This window comes from Mobula hypostoma, chromosome 13, assembly GCF_963921235.1.
Source record: "Mobula hypostoma chromosome 13, sMobHyp1.1, whole genome shotgun sequence".
Classification (NCBI taxonomy): Eukaryota; Metazoa; Chordata; class Chondrichthyes; order Myliobatiformes; family Myliobatidae; genus Mobula; species Mobula hypostoma.
In genome coordinates this window covers 78,885,205-78,912,892 of record NC_086109.1, presented here as the reverse complement: position 1 = coordinate 78,912,892, position 27,688 = coordinate 78,885,205, and the positions used below count along the sequence as shown (strand labels likewise).

At 40.1% G+C, this 27,688-nt stretch overlaps 1 protein-coding gene across 22 annotated transcripts in view; it reads right to left on the bottom strand.

The window, feature by feature from the left end:
- Positions 1-383: 383 nt before the first annotated feature.
- The window catches only part of sema6dl (sema domain, transmembrane domain (TM), and cytoplasmic domain, (semaphorin) 6D, like), a 357,548-nt gene continuing 330,243 nt past the window's right edge, over positions 384-27,688 (bottom strand). For 19 of the 22 annotated variants that reach the window (XM_063066000.1, XM_063066004.1, XM_063066002.1 and 16 more), the window contains 15 exons: positions 25,893-25,955; positions 25,448-25,549; positions 24,787-24,877; positions 24,004-24,123; positions 23,746-23,834; positions 22,844-23,061; positions 21,695-21,826; positions 20,584-20,739; positions 20,322-20,495; positions 19,617-19,757; positions 17,634-17,711; positions 17,410-17,468; positions 16,977-17,027; positions 12,008-12,151; positions 384-3,567 (listed from right to left, as the gene is read on the bottom strand). In XM_063066000.1, the coding sequence (XP_062922070.1) occupies positions 2,249-3,567; positions 12,008-12,151; positions 16,977-17,027; positions 17,410-17,468; positions 17,634-17,711; positions 19,617-19,757; positions 20,322-20,495; positions 20,584-20,739; positions 21,695-21,826; positions 22,844-23,061; positions 23,746-23,834; positions 24,004-24,123; positions 24,787-24,877; positions 25,448-25,549; positions 25,893-25,955 (2,937 nt within the window). In that variant the 3' untranslated portion in view covers positions 384-2,248. The remainder of the gene's footprint in view (positions 3,568-12,007; positions 12,152-16,976; positions 17,028-17,409; positions 17,469-17,633; positions 17,712-19,616; positions 19,758-20,321; positions 20,496-20,583; positions 20,740-21,694; positions 21,827-22,843; positions 23,062-23,745; positions 23,835-24,003; positions 24,124-24,786; positions 24,878-25,447; positions 25,550-25,892; positions 25,956-27,688) is intronic. The other 3 variants (XM_063066011.1, XM_063066006.1, XM_063066019.1) reach the window with 3 other exon arrangements.

Sequence of the window (27,688 nt, the reverse complement as noted above, 5' to 3'; positions counted from 1 at the left end):
AAAATGATTTGGGGAATTAAGATTGTTCTGTCTCCAAGGGCTGAAATAGTTTCCGCCCGGATCTGAAAGAAGCCAGCTGGTAGTGTAGTGGCATCAGTACCGGACTTCAGGGTGAGTGGTCCAGGTTCGAATCTGCCCGGCTCCTTGCATGCTTTCCATCCATGCTGGGTTGAGCATTGAGCTAGCAATTCGGTCTTGTAAAAGAAAAAAAAAACAAGACAAATGCTATGGAAACAGCAAAAATGGCACCCAATGTGCCCCAAGGAACAACAACAACAGGCCTAGAAGAAAATATGAATCTGAACTAGGTTTAACTTTGTATGAGGGGTGGAAATATTTACACATGGAAGTAGTTTAAATGCAGATAAATAGAGAATGAAATATTCTATTGGATTCTTTTATTTTGACTTTACATGCGGTGTTAAAAACAAAATGTATGTTATGTACACTTCCACAGTACAAGTTTACAAGGGTTGTCTATACGTTACTTCATAGGACATAATACAACAACAACAACCTTTTTTTTTTAAAAGAGTTAGCTTGCCAATGTACGACCTGGGGTTTACCTCAACACAATGGAGAGAGTAGTTGTTCAATTTAATGTAAAGGCAATACAGGATGTTAGAAATGGCAACATAAAACAGAACAAGTGCTCTACAGCAATATACAGTGCAGCATCATTTAAGTGACTTGGGCTCTTTTTTACCTTTTTGTTTAGCGGAAGTGGTTGCAAAATTACTACTTTAAATTTTAATAGTATTGAAATGATTGCAGCGGTTTGTTCATTGGCTGGAAAGGATTCTACAGCATCACGTCGATTTGGTTATGGTGAACTGATTATTCCACAGTATCCGTGATACCGGTACCTTTACGCAATTAGTATTTTAAGCCATGCAGCTTGACTCGTCTGGTCAATGTCAGTAAGAAGAATGGGTTATCTGTGCATGTCGGTGCTTCAACATCATCTTAAGTGTGGTACACCAGCTAACCTTTGTTCAACTCATGCCAAGCTTTCTTAAAACAACCTTTTGTTCTTGTCAAAAAGAAATGCAGTGGAATGTTAACCATATATTGATCATTCTTTTCTCTCCCCCACTTATCAAATGGCTGCAAGTAGCCTTTACATTTCAGGCCATGATTTCATTTTTTTTTACAAAACCATTTAAAAATAAAATACAACTGGCACACTGGAAAGCAGCTTCTCTGTTTGAGAACACTTGACAAGAATTCAATATCAATGTAATGCTTATTGAATAAGGCACAAAATGCACAGAATCCAGGTGAACACAGATACACTATTTACAGAACATTGTCATTACCTGCATGACTCCTCTGGATGCCCTACCAATCACATTTAATACTCCTTAACAAAGTGATTGCACTATCCTTTATCTTGTGTACTGCCCATCTCTGTGGCAGGGCAGCTCCTTGTCTACAGATTGTTAAGATGAACTGGCTGTATGAACTTACAGTAAATGGTGCAAGTGTAGAATGGAATGGACATCACATTTGATTGAGCTACATGGACACAATGCAAAGGCCCACGGCTGTAGACAGGTAGCTGCACTCAACACAGTGATATGGTCCAGGTAAAATTGCAGTAGGACAGGTTCAGGTCATTTCTGTCGTGCTCAGTATATCAGGCAATGCAGCTTAACAGCTGCCACAAGAACCATTAAGTGCATCCTCGTCTGTGTAACTCACACAGCACTTCTCTGTGACCTTCATGGGGAAGGTCACAAAACATTTGTCCTTGCTACAGTTGGGCTAGAGTGGCAAGTTGTCAAACCAAAAGCACATCTGCTGAAATCAGAAGTTTTATGTAAAGTCATTAAACATCGGTACAAGCAACAAGACAAATGCATGTACTGTCAGTAATACCGTTCACATTTAATGGGGAGACAATGCTCAACAGTAGTGAAAATGGAACCATTGTTCAAGTATTTCCTTGTACTTTGACGTAAAATCACAGGATAAATTTCATACATTTCATGTTGCTCTTCTCCAAGGCTCTATATCTTAACGGCATCTTTTTCTATTACATGGCATCTTCTTTGCCCAGCAGGAGAACAGTCCTGCCTTCAGTCTTGCTGAAAGATGCACTTTGAGGAAACAGCTACTTTGGCCACTTGTTCCACGTGTTGATCAGAGCAGTATCACTGGTAGTTTTCAAGCAACATTTTATCTTAAATGTCCTCCCACATCACATTAGCTGAGATACAGAAATTGCTTTTAGCTGCTTGTCCTGTTAGTAACTATACTTCTGTAATGGTTTGACTGGAGTCGTGGGTTGACCAAAGGATGGCTTTGGTGGTACATCTGGTTTAATGGAGGGCGTTCTCTTAATTCCTGATCGAGGCAGCGTCCCATTGCTTGTGTAACTGCTCTGGCGGGACAAGGAGCCAGGTTGTGGTTGAATAACAAGAGGGGTCCCGTGTACAGAGTCCATCCTCATTGGTGGTGCTGGGGGAAAATATCCTCCCCTATTAAAACTGGGGTGCCGTGACAACACAGCTCCATTCAGTGAGCTGATAACATTTTTGGGGAGCACAGATATTGAGTGCCTCTGTGAAGAATTCCGGGGGTAGCCTCGTTCTCTCTCTCTCTCTAAACTTGACAGTTGTATGTTTGAGGTTGATGGAACATCTACCCGCTTCGTTGGGCTGTGCCTCGGAAGAGTAGAAGAAGGAGAGTAGAGTGATGCCTCTCTGTTTGGAACCTTGGGGGGCACTTCCACTATTTTGGTCATTGTTTCTAGCATTATATTTTGACGAGTCATAGGGATGTCCCCCAAGATGGCTTTAGAGCTGGTTCCACTTTCATTGAGATGTTTCAGGAGGTCATTTAATGTGTTTCTTGCCTCAACAGCTCTTTGCTGTTCCTTTTTACCAGAGTGGCCAGTTACTGACATTTCTATATTTTGCACCTTCCTTTCAGCCTTGTGGGCATTAGAATTTGAGAAAGACATGTTGTAGGCATGGGTAGCATTGGGAAGGACCACAGCACTGGGTATCTGGCTATTATGGTTTATGGGGGAATGAGGGGGAGGACTCGACGGAATAATCTGAGGACTTTTTAAAGGCGATTCCTTTCTTGCTGCGTTGATGTTGTTCTGGGCTTTCTCCCACTGGTTCTTGATGGGTTGAATGCTTTTCTGATGAAGTACTGGTGTAGACTCGGGCGTCGGCAAGGCTGCCAATTCGGGAGGCTGTCCGTGGCTGTCCACGATCATGGTTTTTGCGTCGCTGCTGGGCGGCAGCTCTTTGCCGTTGGATAGCAGGTTTGTGTACAGCTTGGGCGTGTTGATGCTTTGTGGGTATTCCTTAACTGGACTATCAAACAGTCCGTTAAATTTTGTGAAACTTCCACTCGAGTCGGTGCAGGACTGTGCCGACTCGGCATCCTTGTTCATTTTGCGGGCCTTGCGCAAGTAGGTATCACGGTGGCAGTACACGGCAATGCCAGAAATGAAGGCTCCCAGAACAAAAGCAGCCAAAACACAGGTGATCAGGACGTTCATGTGGACCATTTGGTTTGCATCTCCAGACTGCACCTCCCATCGAACTCCTGGAGCAAAAATAAGTTTGTAAAAATGTTAAGGAGTGCTTCTCATGTCAACGATCCGAACTACAGAAGAGAATGTATTCTAAACTTAAGTACTTCTGTTCAGGATTTGTTTAGAAAACAAATCCTTAGAGGAAGTCATGAACTATTTCAGATCCAGCAGGCAGTTTTGGTAGCCTTTGTTTTCAGTAATTTTTAATGATTCCAGGAAACTCTTCCATGCACATCTGAACTCTTACTCATGGAGATCCATAAAAAATTCCTTAAACATGTTTGTAACCACAGCTGCAAACAAGTTCAAGATTTCCTTCAAGTAATGGCTCTGTTTATAGTTGTGTCTAGCAGTACAAACCAGTTCAGAATACAAAATTCATTACCAATTTTTCAGTGCAGTTAGAAGAGGTTTTGTGACATGTACACAATCCATCCCTTTTGAATTGATAATATGTTTGGTAATAAAATTAGGTATCTTAGTGTTTGGAACTGATTGTTTTAACATTGCTAGCAGAACTAATTTATAAAGAATCAGTCCTATTCTTATCACCCAAGAATGAATGGGCTGCAGCAAATAAGCAGCAAACTGGTCAGGGAGATTCTTTTTCCATCAAACACCTACTACTGACTGCCAACTATATGCTCTGCACCTTTCCCTCTGCTCATGCTAGTGTCCAGCCATCTACATATAGCTGATTGTGATATGGCGTGATTTACTGCTTTGGCAAATTTAGCTCTATCCTTACTGAAAGGGAAAGTTGGTAGGTAGGGAAGGTAGTGATGGGAACCAGGTATCATTAGCTGTAGATGAGAAGGAATAGAATTGGCCCTTCTACTAGGTAGCTAAACCGTTTGAGATGATGCTGCTTGATGGCTACAAGCCATTCTTAGAGCCTGGTAATTTCTCTGGAAGGCTGCCCCGCATTCATGGATACCGCTACAGGGACGCATGAGAGGGTTAAATAATTGGGAAAGTTCTGACGAGATACATATCAGTTGTGATCTCATTTTGAGTCCATTTTAAAAACTTTAGTGATATGTTAGTACTTTCTCCAATTCCAAAGCCTACTTAAAGTAGTTAATGTCACATGTATCTCCTAACTTAAAAAAAAGGGACAAGAAGACAAAGGATTAAGCTAGCCAATAATGTAAAAGAGGATACCAAAAGCTGTTCTTCAGATAAATAAAGTATAGAAGAGAGGTGGAATGAATATTGGACTGCTGGAAAATTGACACTGGAGAGGTAGTAATGGGGGACAAAGAAATGGCAGATGAACTTAATAAGTATATTGCATTAGTCTTCACTGTGGAAGACACTGGCAGTGTGCCAGAAATTCAAGATTGTCAGGTCAGGGAGCAGAAGTGAGTGTAGTTCATATTACTAAGAAAAATGTAATTGGAAAGCCGAAAGGTCACCTGGACCAGATGGACTACATCCCAGCATTCTGAAAGAGGTAGCTGAAGAGATTGTGGAGTCATTAGTAATTATCTTTCAAGAATCACTAGACTCAGTAATGGTAATGGAAGACTGGAGAACTGCAATTGTCACTTTACTCTTTAAGGGACAGAAGCAGAAGGAAGGACATTATAGGCCAGTTAGCCTGACTTCAGTGGTTAGGAAGATGTTGGAGTCCATTATTAAAGATGAGGTTTTGGGGTACTTGGAGGCACATGATAAAATAGGGTAAAGTCAGCATGGTTTCCTCATAGTGAAATCTTGCCTGATAAATTTGTTGGAACTTATTGAGAATACAACAGGCAGAATAGACAAGGAAAGTCTAGATGTTGTTTACAAAAGGCCTTAAGACAGCATGCCGCACACGAGGCTACTTAACAAGTTAAGAGCCCGTGGTATTACACCAATGATACTAGCATGACTGGTTGACTCACAAGAGACAAAGAGCGAGAATGAGGGGGGCCTATTTTAGTTGGCTGCCTGTGACTATTGGTGTTCTGCGTTGGAATCACTTGATTTCACATTATATGTCAGTGATTTGGATGACAGAATTGATGGCTTTGTGGCCAAGTTTGCAGACAATATGAAGATAGGTGAAAGGCAGGTAGTGTTAAGGCGGCAGGGAGTGTACAAAAGGACTTGGACAGTTTGGGAGAATGGCAAAGAAGTGGCAAAAAAGTGTATGGTCTAGTGTAGGAAAGTGTATGGTCATGCACTTAGATAGGAGGAATAAAGACATAGACTATTTTCCAAATGGAGAGAAAATTCAAAAATCAAAGTGACTTGGGAGTCCTTGTACAGGATACCCCAAGGTTAATTTGCAGTTTGTTGATAGTAAGGAAGGCAAATGCAATGTTAGCATTCATTTTGAGAGGGCTAGAATATAAAAACAAGGATATAGTGCTGAGGCCTTACAAGGCATTGTTCAGAGCGCACTTGGAGTACCATGAGCAGTGTTGGGCCCCATATCGAAGAAAGAATGTACTGTTATTGGAGTGAGTCCAGAGGAAGTTCTTCAAGAGAATGAGTTCAGGAATGAAAGGGTTAATGTATGATGAGTGTATGATGCCTCTGGGCCTGTACTCATTGGAGTTTAGAAGAATGGAGAGTGTGGGGGGGGGAGGAATCTCATTGCAACCTATTGAAAACTGAAAGGCCTCAGCAGAGTGGATGTGGAAAGGACATTTCGTATAGTGGGTGTGTCTAGGACTAGCCGGCACAGCCTCCGAATAGAGGGACATCCATTTAGAACAGAGGTGACGAGAATTTCTTTAGCCAGAGGAGGATAGTGAATCTGTGCAATTCATTGTCAAATATGGTTGTGGAGACCAAGTCATTGGATATATTTAAAGCAGATGTTGAGAGGCTCTTGATTTGTCAGGGTGTCAAAGGTTACAGGGAGAAGGCAGGAGAATAAGGTTGAGAGGGATAATGAACCAGCCATAACGGTTTGGTGGTGCAGACAGGACGGGCCAAATAGTCTAATTCTGCTCCTACATCTTATATTATCAAAGGTGGCCAGCATTAAGACATAATATGGACAAAATATAGTCCAAACTTGTTTTCACTCAGTTTTAAAAATAAATTTGTACAACATGTCTTTTAAGAATATGGGGGGGGGGGTTTACAATAACAGCTGTAGCAAAAATACTTGAAGATTTTGATCTTCATTTTGTTTAAAACTGTGGCGTTTTGAGCCTGGGTGGGAGGGGGAGGAGACTTGGAAATAAGAGTTGCAGAACAGTTGATTTTAGTTGGCCATTACTTCTGGAACAAAATGCCCTGGCTCCTTAAACTTGTAACTTTACACTGTTGCTACACTTCGTCAAATAAAAATGTTTGCTATGGCATGCAGCAATCAAATTAGGGCTGATCCAGGCATGAATTCAATCAGGTTATTTTCTAGGTCAATTTTGTAAAAAGCCTCAAAAAGTTCATATTCATTATCTACAATAAAGGCTGCTTCTGTAAATTAATATTCTCAAAAACAGATTTACTCTTCCTCTAAAGAAATGCCAAGCTATCAACGTGACTGATTTTTAAAAAATCTTTTTTCCTTCTTTAATGCAAGCACATACACTTAGTGACCATTTTATTAGATGCAGGTGGTAACTAATAGAATGGTCCTCTGCTGCCGTAGCCCATTCACTTTTGAGGTTCGATGTGTTGTGCATTCAGAGATGCTCTTCTGCACATCAGTGTTACAAAGCATGGTTACTTGAGTTACTGTCGCCTTCCTGTCAGCTTGAACCAGTCTGGCCATTCTCCTCTGACCTGTCTCATTAACAAGGCATTTCCACCCACAGAACTGCCGCTCACTGGACGTTTGTAGTTTCCCTACACTATTCACTCTAAACACTAGAGAGTGCTGTGCATGAAAATCCCAGGAGATCAACAGTTTCTGAGATACATAAAACCACCCCATCTGGCACCAACAATCATTCCATGGTCAAAGTTGATTAGATCGCATTTCTTACCCATTCTGATTTTTGGTCTGAACAACTGAACCTCTTGACCTTGTCTGCATGTTTTTGTGCACTGAGTTGCCGCCACATGATTGGCTGATTAGAGGATGTTAACAAGGAGGTGTACCTAATAAAGTGGCCACTGAGGGTCCAGGACTCAATTTAATGCTCCCATACTGTGGTGTTCAGTATGCTCTCTCTTTCCCTAAGCTTTTGGTCTCATTATTCTGAACTTTTGCTTTTTTTGTTCAATACTCAAGATATTCATCCTTCATTGCAGTAAGGCACAGAATGAAGATTCTCAGTTTTGGTGGTAAGGAAGGCAAGTGCATTGTTGGCATTCGTTTTGAGAGGACCAGAATAGAAAAGATAGGATGTGGTGCTGAGGCTTCATAAGGCATTGATCACACTGCATTTGGAGTATTGAGAGCAGTTTTGGGCCTCTTGTCTGAGAAAGGACGTGCTGACATTGGAGAGGTTCCAGAGCAGGTTTATAAGAATCCCAGAATGAAAGGGTTAATGAATGGGGAACATTTGATGAATGTGAGCCTGAACTTGCCTGAGTTTAGAAGAATGAGGATGGATCTTATGGAAACTTATTGAATATTAAAAGCCTAGATAAAGGGGATGTTTCCTATAGTTGGGAGGTCTAGGACCAAAGGGTTCTTTAGAACAGAGTGAGGAGGAATTTCTTTCGTCAAAGGGCAGTGAATCTGTGGAATTCATTGCCACAGATGGCTGTGGAGCCCAGGTCATTGGGTATATTTAAAGCAGAGGTTGACAGGTTCTTGATTAGTAAGGTCAAAGATTATGGGGAGAAGACAGGAGAATGGGGTTGAGAGGGAAAATGAATCAGCCATGGCCTAATTCTGCTCCTACATCTTATTGTCCTATAACACATACTGTTAAACACTTTTCATATAGAAGGTGATATCAAAAAGTGAAAGAATGTAGGAAAGATACAGAAATACTGCTACGAAATTTTGAACTTTGTATTCAATTTTATTCTATGACCATGGAATATCATCATTGTTCCTGGCAGCTGAGAAATTATACAAGCAAAATATGGGGCAAAAATACTATTGAGAAACGGTTAAAAGGATCTTTTAAGAGCAAAAAGGCTCTGTGGTCATTACTTTGCCCCCCACCAATAGCTGAGAAAGAATATATGTTAATGTGTGAATATGCCAAGTTGAGCACCTCTGAATCAATCCAGCATTAATTCAATCTCTCACTAAAGAAAATTCATTTGTCCCTCCTGCGCAACTAGCAGGATGCTGGCTGGATGTCAAAGTGTCGCTGTGCATGATGGTCTTGCATATTATGCCTTCCCAAAAAGTGATATATTAGATATTCTCTAAAAAATATTGAAAAAACAAGTACTTCACTCTAACCAGGAACTGTATTTAGAGTACGAATACCCAAATAATGGCCTCAGTCAAATTTGGCCAAAAGCAGCATAGAGCTTGGCCACTCTTGGGCAAATAGCTGGATATCTTATGGTGCACAAAGCCCCCCGACATGGTGTCTGCTAGAATTTCCTCTGCTAACCTGCCTTATGGGAGTATAGACCAAGTGCTGTGGAGCACATTACTGAGGGCAAAGGTCAGTAGAATCAAGTTCAAAAGAGCATTGCCTCTCCCTCCCCCATCCCCATCAGATGTTGCTGCAGCCATCCAGCAGCTTCTGTGAACGAATGCATCATCTTCTAGGAAGTACTGGTAATGATTTCAGCCTATAACTCTAGAAGTGACCCTCCAGCATCAGAGGGATGGTTTTGACAGACTTCTAACTCTTGCCTCACCCGGGCTCAGGAATGCTAATGCATGCACGGTAAATCTGCTTCTGTTGCGGCAAGTCTTGTTGGTAAGGGGTGCAGTTTAGTCTAATAAAATTAAGGTTCCAGAATAGTGACAACTGTAAAGAAATGCCAATAATATTGTGGACTCCAGGACAAGAATCACATCTGAAGAGCAGAATGCAATTTGTTAAGTAAATTGTACACGGTAGCAGGAGTGAAATTCACAATTACATTTCAAGCTGTCAGCAATGACGCATGAACAGTTAACCGATCCTCTGAGTAAATAACCAATGACTTTTCCAGTTAACTAACAGGATGCTATTTGATCTCATTTACTTTATAATGCACCATTTGGCCAATTAACAGACAGCATATTTTAAAAAGGGTCAACTGTAATTCATATTAATGCCCCGGTTTGATACAAACCAGAGGTAATAAAGTGTGTTAAGCTTTCCTAGAATAGATTTCTATTATTTGCAAATGGAGTGTGGATGAGAAGCTCTCTCATCACCCCTGATATGTCCCGACCCCCAGAACACAGCTCTGCTAAGAAGCAAAGCCAACTCCGAAAATGTAGGTAAAAATAGCTTGAAGTGCAAGGTAGTGGCAAGGATAGTGGTTGACAAATTGCTGACAGTAACTAGGATTTTAAGTAAATGCATGCCTTGAATTGTGTTTGATGTATTAACAAACCAGAGTTAAGATGCAATTATTACAGTTTATGGCGGCAAATTTCTGTTTATAAAGTGTATATTCTGCAACAGAAATGTAAGTGCTTCACAACTAGATTGACGTTTTTTGTGAATGCAAGGCCACATGAGAGGAGAAGTGAAATTCTAAAATGTTGGCCACAAGATGTACTTCTTTTAATGCATCCGGTTCTAATCACTTTAATGGAGCTGAATTTGCAGGAGGGCAGTATAGCCAGAGGCTAATTTTTCTCACAATGATTTAAGACTGGCAAGGACAGACAAATTATTCTCACTTGTTATCTGTTTTGATTCCATCCCTTTTGTTTGCCACCACTTTCTCCCTTTCCTGGTTTTAAAGAGCTCTCTCTCTCTCCCCCCACCACCCCGAACAAGCCGCCACTTTCCAAGTTCTCTACTTGAACTCAGGAAAACATCTGGTTGTGAGTTCAGAGCTGCACTTTAATTCTATCAGGCAACTCTGTGCCAACACATGCGTTTGCGTGCGAGATACAGAAATACACTCAGTTGAAAAAGAAAAAAAATATTAGCATTGGCACTTTTTGAAAGTATCCCGTGTTGGTAGAATTCTAAACAAATAAAATAACACATTCCAAGTAAAATACCCGAGTACAAAGACTCTCAAGTTAAATCAAGTGTACTACAGTATGAAACACGTAACTAAATAAAGTAAGGACATAGTTTCCTACTTGTGGTTAATCGACAGCATAGGCTGCATGCAAATTAAAATACAATTTACAAGCATGATGTTTTGCAATTATTTCAGTCACGAAAATCGAAGGCACCTGAACAAAGTATTTTCTTTTAGTCTCTTGTATAAATTGAACACGAGAAGCAGTTTATATCTCAAAGAATGCTGCTAAGAGGAAGAAATTGATAGGATGATTGTTAAGAGGATAAAAATATTAGTTAGGTACATAAACATGAATCAGAAGTCTTAGCTGAATGGCTAATACACATTGGAAGCATTCTAAGGAACAGTTACTGGCTAAGAATGAGATAGATTCTCCATTCTACAACATGCAGAATTTCCATCATATTGGTTAGTGAGATGCATGAGTGATTAGATTATTTTTTAAATTATAAAAAAAATCAGGCAAGGCCTTTTGAACATTTTATCACGAACGATAAAATGTTCAGGGTTAGGACTGTAATGGCAGTGGCTGACAGAGGAAAACAAAGAATCAAACAATGGCATTGATTATTACAAAACTGAAGGTACAAATGAAGTAAGGAAGCAATAAATGGAAACAAAAGTGCAATAGACCAACTTAAGTGCTTGTGTAGCAATTACCAACTCATATCAGAAAGTGCAGGTCTTAACTGAAGTAAAAGTAATTAACGGAAAAAAAACACTGCCAATAGAACTGAGAAGAAACCTGCTTTAGCTGCTTTTTTTTTTGAAAATGTGTATCTCAACGGGATCAGAGATTTATATTAAAAGCCAAAGAACTGTCCCCTTTTCCCATGCACTTTAATGATTTACATTCTTGAGTCCAAATGCTGTAGATTGACAGAAAGTCCCAGCATGTAAAAGTGAATTCGGAGTAAAAATTTTACCCCATGGTAGCTGATTATTAACCCTTAAACTCCTAACAAAAACTCTGCCTTATGCAATGTGCATTTCTACACATGACATACTATAGTTTTTGATGAAGAGTGAAACCCGAACTTAACTTTATATATTTTACAGTTGTTTGACAGAATCATAAAACCAGGCTGTCTGAAAGAGTGCTTAGGGCCTCCTCTCAGGCTTTGCTATTTAATACTTGAAACAAGAGTTGGAATAACCAGCTTCCACTTCACAGTGTGGACTCAATTTAAAAAAAAAAGTTTAGTGTTTCAATCTATCAATGCCTATCCTGATCCGTATTGTTCCACTACGAAGACGGTTCCATTTTTGCAAGTGAGCCCCTGGCCTCAACTATTATGATTGACTAAGCATACAGTATATGGCAGCTTTTTAATAAAACAGGTTTCCATTCAGTGGAAGAAAACTTCCCTTCAAAGGCCTTACCATTGGGGACAGCAGATAATGTTTCAAAATAATCAAAAGTGTCCACATCATCTGGCACTGCAACTTTTCGTGAACCAATCACATTTGGAGATACTATCGGGTCACTTGCAGCAGTGGAAGCAGAGGCTGCTGGAACATCCGTTTCTGTGGTGATAGATTTAAATTATTTGAACAGTTAATGGGATGGGGCTGAAATTGTGAATAAATTAATTCCAATGACAACAGAGTAAAGGTCTAAAGCTATCTTAAAGCCCTTTGAACGTTGTACGAATTCTATTTTCAAAAATTTGTTTTGTGCAACTTGGAACATTCTCATTCTTGAGTCATGAGGTGCAGAAACAGGCCACCGTGCCTCTGCCAGCCTCAATGTCTAACCACACTAATTGCATTTGCCCACATTGGCTCTGTCTCCATTTATACCCGTTTGTGTGGCAGTTTAGATGTCTTTTAACCTTCGTGATTGATTCTGCCACCTCAAGCAGAGAGTCCCAGAAACCAACTACTCTGTAAAAGATGTTATTTTCCCTCAAATCCTCTCAAAAACACCTTTCACCCACCTTATAACAATGTCCTCTTCCACTTGATAGCCATGGGAAAAGAATTCTATCTATCCTATCTACAGTATGCCTCTTATGATGTTGTACATTTCTGCCAAATTACCCCCTCAGCCTTCTCCATTCAAGGGAAAATAAGCCCAGCCTATCCACTCTCTCCCCACAACTAAAATCCTTCAATATCCTCTGTAGTTTATTCAGCACAACCACATCTTCCTTATGGTGTGGTGACCAGATCAGCAAACAATACTTTAATAGCAGTCTAACCACTGTTTTGTAAAGCTGCACCATTATATCCCAACTTTTATATTCTATTCCCAGTCTATTAAGGTAAGAATTACAAAGGCCACTTTCACTACAGTCTTTTGGGGTGTCTTGGACCCTAAGGTACATCTATTCATCAATATCCCTAATTCCTTACTATATAACTATATATACACACAAATTATATATACACACGCATTATATACACATATACATAATATACATACACACATATATATCCTATTTTGCTTCCCAGAATCTAACAGCCTGCACTTGTTAAAATTCCATTTGCCAATGCTCTGTCCAACTTTCCATCTGATGTATATCCTAGTGTAGCTTCAGACAATGTGCCTCACTATCCAAACACCAACTCCTGTCATCTGCAAAGTTACTCAGCTTCCTCCTATTGTAATATTTATAAATTACGAATAACTGAGGGCCTTGCAGTTTGACTATTACATGGTTGCTCAACCACTAATTTGGGTTCGGAGATGTTGACTGTAAACCCCCGGTTGAACAACTCATTAGCATGCTTCTTCCTTCTGTGGACAAATGGAGGAAATCTGGTTTTGGTCACATCACAGTTGATTGTAGTGGATATGCTCGTGTTAGGTGAGAGATCAGCTGGAAGCTGTGCAGAGCTCTCTAATCTTTGAGCACCTCCCATCTCAATGTCCTACATTGAGTTAGAAGACTAGACAGGCCATTTGGCTTACTGCGCCAATGTTGCTTGTCTATAAGGTACAACATTAGTTCAATTAATTTGCTTCTAGTAATCCTCTTGGATTGAGGACATCCAAATATTTGCCGAAGCCATCTGGCTCCGGACATTTTCAAAAATGCACCAATTTGCTTAACCCAATCCACCTGATCAGCTTTAACGGCCAGTGCTTACTATGCAAATGTTCACCTCAGAACTACTGACAGCGCCTTAGTGAAGGAGATTTCAGATTCTCCATGTACAGAATGTATTTCTCTTGTCCTCAGCACCCCCCCCCCAAGAGTAAATTCTTTGACTTGGGAATGGAAACATGCGTTGCTATGGCAGTTACCACTTCCTATACCAACTCCAAAGGCAAGAATGGTCAGAATGGGAAACAGCTTCTTCCTCAGGCTATTAGGCTTCTAAGCTCTCTGCTGCATCACAGTTGAAGTATCATTGGTTAATATGTTCTGTACCCTACATCATTTAATTTATGCCCCTTACTTTATTTATGCACAATTCATTTGTAGATTTAATTCTCACTTTCCTAAGTTACTGTGTCTACTGCAATCTTCACACCCTGGTCTGGAGAAAAGTTATCTTGTTTGGTGGTATACATGTATATCGTTAAATGACAATAAACTTGACTTGATGCACAGACACCATGACAGGAATGAACTAAACTCGAGCTGTGAGTGCCACAAAAATAGGACTTCAGAACATCAATTGGATGTGCCTCCACTTAGAAAGAATAAGAATATTCATGGTTTGGCAGAAATCAGAACTCATCTGTTATGGTTAAGGTGTTAAATTGGGAAGCCTTTCATCTGACAGAGGCATGATGGATCCCTAGAATAATGCTAGCATTGGAAGTCAACTGGTGCTTAATTCTGGTGCAAACTAAACTCACACACAAAAAACACACACACACACACACACACAGTAATTTCATCTGGGCCACAGTTGTGAATCTTAATTTTCATCGACATACCATTGCAAGGAAATGTAAATTTACATTTCCCTTTAATGGTCTCTTGATGAAAAATAATTCTTGAAAGCACAGAGGCCACTGGGGGATGAGGAACTGGATGGACTAATGATGATTTTTAGATGCCATAAGAAATTAAATCAGTATTACTACATTATGGAATTTGCATCAGATAATGCGTTGAGGGTTCTACAAAATGTCCCTTTTAAATCTGCAGTGTTTTGTCAAGACAGCGGCTTCCAGCTCGACATCAATCTCTGTTGCTGATACAGGAACACTGGTATCAGCAACAACGAGTAGCAAATTCCTTCTGAAATTGCATGGTGTGTGCATGTCGTCATTTTTTTTTGCACCCAGTTTGCTTTCAACAGGCTCCCATCTAATTAAGAAATCCTTGATGAATTGAGGCCACACCAAGATGGCTCTCATTTTCTACTGGGCTACTGTTTCACTGTCAGTGGCAGAGGGTCAAATGCTGAGCGGTAGGAAGCTTGGGGAATAGGTGCCACAATGATCTGGATCAACTGCACGTGTTCAGCAGACAGGGAAGTCCTTCACAATCGATTCTGAAGTTCATGGTGGCACAGCAGTTAGCACAATGCTCTGCAGTGCTAGCTGTAAGATCAGGGTTCAATTCCTGCTGCTGTCTGCAAGCAGCTTGTCTGTTCTGTCCATGATGGCGTGGGTTTCCTCCCACGTTCCAAAGAGGTACGGTTAGGGTTACTGAGTTGCGGGCGTGCCCAAAGCGTGGCACAATGCCCAGCACAATCCTTGCTGATTTGATTTGAGGCAACGTGATGCACTTCACTGTCTTTCCGACATATATGTGGCAAGGTGGACTTTTAATCTTTAAAATGCAAAGCCTTTGTGGAACACAGGCCACTGCACAGACCTCCTGAGGAGCTCACAGCAATGTTAAGCTGCTGGGGGACACAAGTTATATACACTGCACCTTCTGGTAAGATGGCGTGGCATTCAGGCAGAGCGGCCTCTCGGGGGCTAACCAAAGGTACTTTCGATTGCAGGACAATGCAGGGTATTAAAAACTTCACCTACTGCAGGTCTACCCCTGCTGCTTGTTGGCGGAGGAGCTGGTCTTGGTGTGGACTGTGTTGCTGCCTGCTACAGGAAGGTATTGGAGTCAGTGCATGAAGGTAGTGTGCAGCCTAACCGCGAGAGATCTTGGACGTTTCTCTTGTGATTGCAGGACCCAGTTGGACACTGGCAATGTAAAATGCTTCGGGTTTGTTTCCCTTGTTAATTGGTGAGGCAGGTGGCGGGAAAGCTGCTTGGCTTTGTTTGCAACAAGGACCAGGTCTCAAGCCGTGGGCTTGCCTGTTGCAGCAGTCCAGGAGAGGAGACACTGGAGGCAGTGTAGCATGGCAACCTTGCTGGGTTGGGGGCTGCGTCTCCCATTGGTGCTGCTCTCCAGTGTTAAACAATGGAATGAGAAGCTGGATTGTGTGCGTAAGTTTGTCTACGGACTGCTAAGAGCTGCTTACTTTTGCTGTTAACACCCATGCATCATCAAATTATAGGACATGTCACTCAGAGACTTGGACTATTTACTTGTGTTTCTTTATGTTTATTTACTATCATATGTGCCTTCTTCTGTCTATGACTGCCGGTACTGTTTTATTTATTTATTGAGTTATAACATGGAGTAGGCCATTCTGGCCCTTCGAGCCATGCTGCCCAGCAACTCCTGATTTAACCCTACCTAATCATGGGACAATTTACAATGACCAATTAACCTTCTAGCCTTTGGACTGTGTGAGGAAACTGGAGCACCCAGAGGAAACCCATGCGGTCATGGGGAGGAGGTACAAACTCCTTAAAGGCAACAGCGGGAATTGAACCTGAGTCAGCAGTACTGAAAAGCACTATGCTACCGTGCCGCACCATGAGGTTTAGTTTAGCTGTTTCCATGGATATTCACACAAGGTTGACCGATAATTAAACTTGAACTTATTTAATCTAGTGCACACAGTACAATCTGTATAGTGAAACAAAATATTTTAACATTTTCACAAGATTACATTCTATTAAATTGAGAGCATAGCTTAAGGTCCAACAATGCAATGTGTTAATGTTTCATTAATGAAGCACGGATCTGGATTTCTGAGGAAAAAGATAAAGCAGATTAGCAGTTAACCCGCGAGATGCCTGCACATGCTTGGGAAGCAAAGAAAACTGGGCTGCTACCAAAAGCATCAAGTGTTGTACAGCAAAGTGTTAAAAGGTAACCTCTTGGGTAAGAATCCTGATTAGTCAGCGGAGGTGGGAATCGTGCTACCAGTGACTGACAAGGAAAGAATGATTAGTTTGCTTGTGGGCTGGCAGCTGTAGAACAAATCGCACGTGGCTATCTGCCAAGTGAGCAGAAAGGGAAAAGGGTAAAGTTTACTGAGGCAAGAGGAGGAGAAATGGCAAAAAGCAAAAAAAAAAATCTAAACTAACCAGATGTTGGATCACCAAAGGTTTTGTAATCTGGTGTAGCGACCAAGATTTCTAGAAGAATTAAAAGAAAGATTAGTAGGGAGAAAAAAAAAAAAATCAAGTTTAAAAAAGGTAATGAACTGAGCAACTGAAACGGTTGAATTAAAACCAGCTGTGGATGCCACTGAAAACAAGACTTCAGAACATCAGCTTGATGTGCCTCCATTTAGAAATTGCTAAAATAAGGATTTTCAGCTCTACAAACTCCACTAGGATGATGAAAAGGTTGGCGTTTTTGAAACTCTACACATTACCTGGTTGAAATGTTCGTCATGCATATTACAAAGTGACAGCTGGTAATTCAACATCAAAAACCTCTGTTCATTGGCTTATAGATTCACATCCTAAATCTCCCTCCTTATTAATAGAAATTCTTTACAGAAATCTCACTTACCATGACATTCTCCAAGGTGTGCTGTATTGCCAAATTCCACATCTTGTTCAAACGCAGTGCTGGTGATTAAAAGCGAAAATAATCTGAGACACTTGAAATAGGATTTGACTTTAGTGTAAATTGAAACTTACTTAACAGTAAATGGAAGGGAGAAAATCAACTTTAAGCGTAGGCTTGCTGAACTGACTTAACAGAAATTCAAGTGTTAATGAAAACACACTTACTTTATATCTGGTTTCACAGTCCCACATGATTTATTATCTATCCAGGCACAGTATGGATCTCTTGAACCTATACAAGCTCTGTGGGTAAAACAGACAAGAATAATGGGCATCTATGTGGGTGTAGTTATGCTTTAAGTAAGCACAGTAGTAGTGTGGGTAATAACTTGCTTTTGTGATTTGGCACTCAAGTACAAATTCACTAAAGTGCTGGATCAGAGAATCATCCCTTACATTAGACCCAATGAATATTTTGCCTTGTGGTTGATTTCCAAACTTAGAGTATTCAATCTTCCTGCAATCTGAAATGCAATTTCCCTTTTCTTGACACCTTACTCCACACATTCTTGTCCATTATATAACAAATGTACAACTTTCATGCTTTGAGCTTCCCATTTCATTTTTAATATTTCATTCTGGCATTTGAACACTTCCCCCATGAAACGATAGTTGCCTAGATGGACAATATGTACATAAATAGTTTAAGATGCAAACTCTTCTCCATACATAGGATAGATAAATTGAAATATTCTATTAATTCCACAAGTCATATAGTCTTAACAAAGTTCAAAAGTTCAGAGTACGTGTCATCATATACACCCTGAGATTCATTCTCTTGTGGGCATTCACAGTAAATAAAAGAAACACAATAGAATCAATGAAAGACCACACCTATCAGAACAAACAACCAATGTGCCATTAACAACAAAGCGCAAATAGAAAAAGAAAAAAAATAAACAATTAATATCGAGAACATGAGATGAAAAGTCCTTGAAACTGAGTCCATAGGTTGAGGGAACAGTTCAGTGGTGGTAGGAGTGAAGTTATCCCCTTTGGTTCAAGGGCCTGATGGTTGAGGTGTAGTAACTGTTCCTCAACCTGGTGGTGTGGGTCCTGAGGCTCCTGTACCTTCTTCCTGATGGCAGCAGCAAGAAGAGAGTATGGCCTGACAAGTTACTTCATATAAATTAAGTTCTTAATATCTTATAGCATTTGGGATTTTTCTTAACTCTGATTCTTTTTATGTCATTTATTACAATCACAAACACATTAATGATTTTCATTGCCATATAATTCATTATACCTAGTGTCCTAACCTCAGTGCTGCCTTACGTGTCAGCAGCCAAATGCCCTAAAAAATCTCCAGATGGAAAAATATTAAATTGTCAGATTTAACTCAGCTGAACACAAGACCACAAGACAGGAATAGGTTATTCAGCCCATCCTCTGCTCTGTCATCTCATCATGGCTGATTTATTATCCCTCTCAACCCCTTTTCCTGCCTTCTCCCCATAACCTTTGACACCTTTACTAATCAAGAACCTATCAACCTCCGTTTTAAATACTTCAGGTATACGCAGTAACTTGGCCTCCACAGCCATCTGTGGCAATGAATTACTTAGATTTGCCACCCTCTGGGCGAAGGAAATTTCTCATACCTGTTCTGAAGGGATGCCCTTGTACTCTGAGGTTGTGTTCTCTGGTCCTAGGCTCCCCCAATATAGGAAACATCCTTTCCACATCTGCTCTATCTAAGCCTTTCAACAGTCAGATAGGATCCAATGAGATCGCCCCTCATTCTTCTAAACCCCACCAAGAGTTCAAGCGAGAACTCCAAACACAACATTGATATTTTAATTTCATTAGCTGAAGCAGTTTTCCCATTTATGGCTGTCTTGCTGCACTGAAAAAAAATTTCTGAAAGATGCCAGCAGAACATATACTGGAAAATGGCAACTTCTATGTCAAGTTCCTTGATAATTCTACCTGCCTCTCATGTTCCTAAATGTCAAATCTATGTACTTTGTTCTGTAAACCCATCACAACACTGAGTTATTTGTTTGGATCCAACTTGTCAAACTTTCACAACACCTTTCCATGTCAATACACTACCTAGTTCAGTTCCTGCAAAAGGGGGGGAAAAAAACACAAAAATGCGCGCTGTCATCATACATGCTTAACAGGCATTTGAGAAGAAACACTAACTTTTTGCAAGTGCCATGATTTTCACAGTGACTGAGTGGTACACGAATCACACAGCTGGAAAAGGCCACAAACAAGGCGTGATGATCTTTATCGATCTGCAACCCCAGTACCTTTCTGTCATCTTCATTTGTGGTACTACACCTGTTTAACAAACAAAGACTTGGTCAGCCACACAGGAGTAAAATTTAGGCGCTTCAAGAAAAAAACAACTCTCACATTATCGGGAAGAACCTGACCTCACATTTGCAAAGCTATGCAATTTCTTTAAATTATCCCCTCAATTCCAAATAATCTAGGAAAATTACATGCTCAATTTGACAACTAATGTCTTAAGGCAACAATGTACAAAAGTAGTCCTATAATTGGAGTTTGTGATGCCTTAATAACAAGGCAGAGGTGCTCACACTTGGAGAAGTCATACCAAATAAATAAATAACTGGCACTGGCTTATCTTAGATCAAGTACTACTGCATGGGTCTTGAAAATCATTCACATTACATGCTGGATCCATTTCTTAAATCTCTATTGGACCAGATAACTCGGATGTGATTAGCAAGGGCCGACAGGAATAGTTATCTTGAAACCTATTTCAAGGTAATGTTCTTAAGTATTTTAAACTACACTTCCCACATTCCTTTTGAATTCCCTGGATTAATTTCGTATGCTCTTATTCATGCAGAACTGAAGTTATAAAGCTTTACGTACTTTAATGGGTTAAAAACATCCAATTCTTCCAGTAGTATGCTGTCGTTGAGAGAGCTGGGAGAGGTTTTTGTTAACACTTTAAGTAGAATGCCTGCTTCAGAGCCAATAAAGATAACCGTGTAGTTCTGATGGGGACCAGCAGTGTTGTCAATAGCAATTGCTGTCAGGCGGTACCTGTGAAAGTGAAGTAACAGTGAGTTGCAGGCCAGTAACTCCACAGGGAGACGAGCACGTGTTACTATCTTGTAATGAAATGTCCTACCTGACCCGTGTCTTGGTGAACCAGGGCTCCTCTATGACAGAGGGGACGGCAGAGTCCATCAGAGGGTGAGATTTGATGAAGGAGAGTGTTTCATCAGGGAAATCAATGGAGGTTTTGTAAGATTCGGCTGGTGCATATCCTGCACAGCAACCAGGCCTTCAAATTAAACACAGTATTTTAATAGAATCAAAGAGGCTTCACAACTTTAAGAGAGCACCAAAAGATAATACAGTGGGAAGATTATAAATTGTTGAATAAGACCATAAGACATAGGAGCAGAATTGGGCCATTCAGCCCATCAAGTCCGCTTCACCATTCCATAATGGCTAATGTATTATCCTTTTCAACCCCATTCACTTGCCATCTCCCCGTAACCTTCAACTCCCTTACTATTAAAGAACCTATCAACCTCTGCTTTAAATATACTCAATGACCCACAGCCATCTCTGGCAATGAATTCCATAGATTCACCACCCATCTGACTAAAAAAATTCCTTGTCGTCCCTGTTTTAAAGGACATCCTTGTATTCTGAGGCTGTGCCCTCTGGTCCTAGGCTCCCCAATATTGGGAATATCTTTTCAACATTTTCTCCATGTCCATTCTGCTTAGGCCTTTCAACATTTGATACGTTTCAGTGAGATCACCTCCATATTCTTCGAACGCCTCAATACAGGCCCAGAGCCATCCAATGCTTCTCATATTAACCCCCTCATTCCTGGGATCATTCTTGTCCTCCTCTGGACACTCTCCAATGCCAGCACATTTTTCTCAAATAAGGGGCCCAAAACTGCAAACTGTACTCCAAATGCAGTCTGACCAAAGCCTATGAAGCCTCAACTTTCACTTTATATTCTCGGGCTCTTTAAAATAAATGCTAACATTGCACTTGCCTTCCTTACCAAAGGCTCAACCTGCAAGTTAATCTTCAGGGGATCCTGTATAAAAACTCCTGAGTCCCTTTGCATCGCTGATTTCTGAATTTGCTCCGCTTTTAGACAATAGTCTATGCCTTTATTCCTTCTACCAAACTGCACAGCACAATACTTTCATCCGCAAGCTTGAAGGCTAAAACTGTTGCTAAAACTAACAATGACCTCAGGAGGACTGTACCTTGGCTTTGGTACTCTATCTTCTGGAACAGCAGTCCAAACAGAATCTGTTGTCTTTTGCTCCTTAAATCTTCCTTTGAATGATTTTTCAATGTCTTCCATATTGAAGGCACACACCGCTGACCCAGGAATACTGCACATAATGAAAGAATACTGTGATTAGGGGCAACAGAGTTAGCACAATTGCTTTACAAGGCTAGGGATCACTGATCAGGATTTGATTCCCAAATGCATGGATTTCCCTCTGGGTGTTCTAATTTCCTCCCCGATTCCAAAGACGTCCAGTTAGGGTGAGTGAAATGCGGGCATGCTATGTTAGCACCGGAGGCGTAGTGACATTTGTGGGCTGCGCCCCCCCCACACAAATCCTCATACTGTGTTGGTCGATGACACAAGATGATGCCTTTCACTATATGTTTTGAAGTACATGTGACAAATAAAGCTGACCTTTATGAAAATCATTTCCTCCAGTGTTCATCTTAATGCAGAAGAATATAGTGCAGAATTTAGCACTCAAATATTGGGTTTAGCTGAGAGACTAAAAATGTAAATCGCTTAAGTCCTCATCTAATTCCTCCAGTTCTGGGAGGTAGACAAAGAGGATGAACAACCTGTCCCTGGCAGACAAATTGGAAATTTAAATATTTTATAAAGCAGGTGACCTCTGCTTCAACCTGCTTTACAGATCTTTTTTCGCACCTGGGTAGATTTCATGGGCATTGAGAGAAGGGGTCAGCTTATGCCACAACAACTTCTGTGGGCCAGAATTACTTTCCCCAGCCTTTACACGACACTTCCACGCTTCAGACCTGTCAAGTCTTTTAATTAATCTGACTTAGTGGCGGGAGCCCTCTGAATCAGATTTAGTATCAGTGTCATACAGTATGTTGTGAAATTTGTTGTTTTGTTGCAGCAGAACAGTGCAATACATAAATAATACTATATATCAAAAAAAGGACAAAATAGCTAGGCAGTGTTCATGGTTTGGTTCTTGTCTCGTCAAGTACTAAAGATTTTAATGGAATTAAAATGTCATAGTACCTAGAGTAAGCCAAACTTTCAAAATACCCCTACTGTCTAAAATGCTCCTCTCTGTTGAAGTGCAGGCTGAAGAATCAGTAATTTGTATCCAGTTTACCCCATTCCTCACCTATTGAGCTGTGTTGTAAATACTCCAATAATAGTCGGGTACCCATTGATTTGTATAATATCTGTGACAGACTGCAATACATCAAAGTAGAAGAACGAATCCCCAGGAACTGAACAGTTTAATCGAGCTTTTAGAAAGGATGTCCAGTGTTTTTCCAACACCCTCTGGGATCCTCCCATGTCATTCTTACAAATTCTTGCCACACGTGAATAAACAGCCTGTGAAGAAACACAAAGAGCGCACCCACTATATTAAAGGAATGATTTATTAAAAATTAAAAATAGATGCCCACCAACAATAGAAGTATTTTTTTCAGAGATGGGAATTCTTCCATGGGCTTCTACATAAACAGCGCATCCTCGGGCGAGCCTTACATTACTCCAAACCATATGGTCAATGGGCTGAAACCACTTTAATTAACCATGAGTAAAAGGTTTAATAATTTACAGTGGCTAATCTACGTGGGATTGCAAGTAACATGAACAGCATTAGTGGGACTAAAATATTTATTAGTCTGAGCCTTCAGAGAGCAGAGTAATTTTGAAAAATCTTTCTGCAAAATTGATCATTATGTCTGTAAATCTTGGATTTCCACTTAGGGTGCAAATGTATAGGAACAGACCACGCAGAAGTGATTTGCACATCAAATGCAATTAGATGATCAATCCCCTAAATGTTGATTCTCATTTCATCAGAAGGTAATATCTGCCAATTTATAGCCTCCCACTCTTTCTAAATGTGCTATTCAGTTTAGTCATTATAATTATTCACAAACAAGGTTGCCATATGTTTATTGAATATGCAGTTATAAATTTAAGATTCTGCTTATTTAAACAAAATTCATTAACATTTCTAATGCTTATATGTGATTATTTAGTGATATGTCTAGATGAGTTACTTGCCTTTCCAAGATTGTTGTGTTCAACAGCTATTTCTCTGAAGAAGAAATAGACAAAATTTCCATATTCAACAGCATGTAGGAAGTGTGGTTCTGTTAAAAATATTAAGCATAAATTTAGACCTATGACATTTTCAGCTGCACTTGAACTTTAGTTTTCTCAAGCATTTAGATATTACTATAAATGTTGACTTATGTCAAGGACCGAAAGGTTATAATATATTTGCCATAGTCTTCAATGCATGTACAGTTTTTGCATTACCTTTGATCCATTTTGAATCATACTTTATAGTCCTTAGAGCTGAACCATCTCCCATACTGCGGTAGATGACCGCATCGCTAGCTAGGAAATCTGCAACAGTTGCCGAGTACAACTTATTCTCTGGAATTTTTAAAACAAAAAAAAAAGAGTAGTTAATTTATTTCACATTTATTAGGGTGTTTCCTTCAGTAGATATCTCTAGTGGATTCCTCCTGAATAAAACTTTTACTGATTTGATTCCACAACCTATTGACTCACTTTCAATAACTCTACAACTCATGTTCTCAACATTATTTATTACTTATGTATCATAATTTGTGTTTTTTGTATTTGCAGTTTGTCTTCTTTTGCACATTAGTTATTTGTTAGTGTTTGTCTGCAGTTTTCATTGATTCTATTATATTTCTTTGTATCTACTATGAATGCCCACAAGAAAATGAATCTCAGGGTAGTGCATGGTGACACACTTTGATGATAAATTTACTTTGAATTTAGCTTTTGATACTGTATGTACCAGTGTTCATTATCTGTCCTTACAAGAATTGCTAATCTGTGTATGTTCTATTTTCTTTAGGAGTCTAGAACAGCTCACGAAGATCCCATCCTCTCAATAATTTTCTCTGGAACCTGTTATCCTCTCATCCCACACTGAAGTGAATTGTCAGCAATAATAATATTTGAGACACCAGGGTGGCACTTGACGAACTATGCTACCTTTCTAAACTGGCTTTGGTGTTGCAAGCATCATCAATCATTGAGATTCATTGCTAATGAACATCTTACCAGCAAAGAGGGCAACATTGGTTTGCTTGGCATCAAATGGGCATCGTGCCAAACCACTGACTTCTTCACCATTGTAATCCAACGTATCCAACTGTATAAAATGAAGATAAATTATATCTTGGCGTGAGCATTGTACACTATGACAGCTGTGAAGCAATAACACTTTATGCAGCTATAATTCAATTACTATTGATGTATTCAAGTGTTGTGCTGTGCTGTGAGATTACCATTACCCTTTGCAAACTATTAATACGGCAACAAATACATAATTTTTAAATGATTACTATTTTGAAAATTCAGTTAATTTTTCATATCCTTCTGACCAAAGCAATCTTTCAAAGAAGGGACTCAAGTGTGAAAACTGTAGTTCATCCTTTCAGACATAGTTTTCATATAATTTGAGATTATGAACTAGAACACGTTTCATTTTTCTCTGGCTCTTTAATGGGTGAGTTACATCATCTACAGTTGCGCTGTGTGCTTGGCAAGATCTCAATTGCAACATTAACATTTGCAGACCTTGTGTTTCTACTGAAGTTATTAATCCAGCCCAAAGGTTTGCAGAAAACTGAATAGACAATTTGGGCTTATTCGGGCAAAAGAGGAATTGATTCTACTGAAAAGATTCATTTTAATTGACCGAAGTCCCATCATTACTTACCTGATAATATCTGCACACAGGGTTAAAAGCATTTGTGCCACAGACAAAAACGGTATCATCAGTTTTGGGTACAAACACTTTGATAAAGTTGTGGCATTCTTCCTAATGGAAAAAATAAATCCAAGGAAGTGTAATTAGATAGGTAGGACGTCTCTGATTCAATCGGTTGTAATTGATGAAGTAAGTCCTGCTCAGATGGATAGAGCAGCACAGATAAATCAATGGTTGTTCCAGGTATGGAATATCAATACATCATACCCATTCATTCCAATATACATCAGCAAACTATCTCATGCATGCCAATATTTACTTTAATCAATAGTTCCACTATTCACTTGAGTTAATGCATTGTGTACTGCTCTCATCCTGATCTCAGCACTGTTTGGTAAATCAACTCCTTGTAAGAGGGTATTTATATTGACACATAATAATTCACAATACTTACTTTGTGCTTGCCTTTCATTGCACAGTTACTTCTGTCTTGCTGTCGTGACTTCCAGGTTAATTTCTGTTGGGGTGCAGAATGGATGCTTGCATTTATTGCTAAGATTTATATTCCACAATCCACCAAAAAAATCTAATCATTGCAGAACTTTGTGTATCATAAAATACATTTCGGATGTTGTAACTTATAAGCAAAACATAATCAGCACAAACACAGCATGCCTGCTATGATGTTAAAGTATTTCAGCTGAGTTTTATCTCTCAAAAATCTGTCCACATTATCTTGCGATGCTCTTCTCAAACAGCAAGCCACACTGAACTTGCATTCAGCTGGTGAGCACTAGCATTTCACAAGCTCAGCACTTAAGTATTGCACAGTCTGCCACATGGTAATGTCCTCAAGTGACCTCCACCGGCTGCTTCAAATGAACACATCTGTTAGACTGCTGGCTCTGTTTGCATTTCTCTAAGTAGACATGCAAAGACTAGGAGCAGAGAATAGACACAGGTAGGAAAAGAGGATAGTGCATGGCAACAGAAACAATAGTATCTTTACTAGGATCATAGAGATCATTGAGTCATGAAGTGAGATAGGATGCAAACAAATCCCTTGGCCTACTGAGTCCACATCGACCATTAAGCATCCATTCATGCTAATCCTATATCAATCCCAATTTTCCTTCTTCCCACTTTCCCCTCGATTCTGTAACTCACTGGGTGCAATTTCCAAAGATCAAAGTAAATTTTATTATCAGAGTACGTATATGTCACCACACACAACCCTGAGATTCATTTTCCTGTGGGCATATTCAGCAAACCTACAGAATAGTAACTAGAACAGAATTAATGAAAGATCAACCAGAGTGCAGAAGACAACAAACTGTGCAAATGCAAATATAAATAAATAGCCATAAATAATGAGAACATAAAATAACAAGATAAAGAGTCCTTAGAGTGAGATCATTGGTTGTGGTAACATCTCAATGGACGGGCAAGTGAGTGTAGTTATCCCCTTTTGTTCAAGAGCCTGATGGTTGCAGGGTAGGAACTCTTCTTGAACATAGTGATGCGAGTTCTGAGGCTCTTGTACCTTCTACCTGATGGCAGCAGTGAGAAAAGAGCAAGACCTGGGTGGTGAGAATCTCTGGCGATGAATGCTGCTTTCCTACAACAGCGTTTAATATAGGTGTGCTCAATGGTTGGGAGGGCTTTACCCGTGATGTCCTGGGCCAAACCCACTACCTTTTGTAGGATTTTCCATTCAAAGGCATTGGTGATCCCATACCAGGCTGTGATACAGCCAGCCAATATACTCTCCACTACACATCTACAGAAGTTCGTCAAAGTTCGTGGCCAATTAACCCACCAACCTGCATGTCTTTGAGATGAGGGAGGAAAGCAGAGCGCAATGACATATGGTCTCAAGGAGAACATGCAAACTCCACAAAAGCAGTACCCAAGGTCGGGATTGAACCCATGTCTCTGTTGTGGTGAAGCAGAGGTTCATTGCTGAGCCAAAACTCGGATACATTGGGGGAAAGTACGAATAGCAAGTTAGGAGGAAGTATTCAGAGAGGTGCCTAAAATCTTGCTAGCTTTTGTGGGGGGGGGGGGGCAGAGTGCTTTAGGGAGGGAATTCTCAAGACTAAGGGCCTGAGCAACTGAAGGCCAATGTAGGATGATGGGAGATTCTCAGTTAGGGCAGCAGAGTGCCAGAGTTGGGCAGAGAGAAACCGTATGACAGGGGACCAATGGAATGGCTGTGCCAATATAGAATAAATAGCTCATGGGATGTAG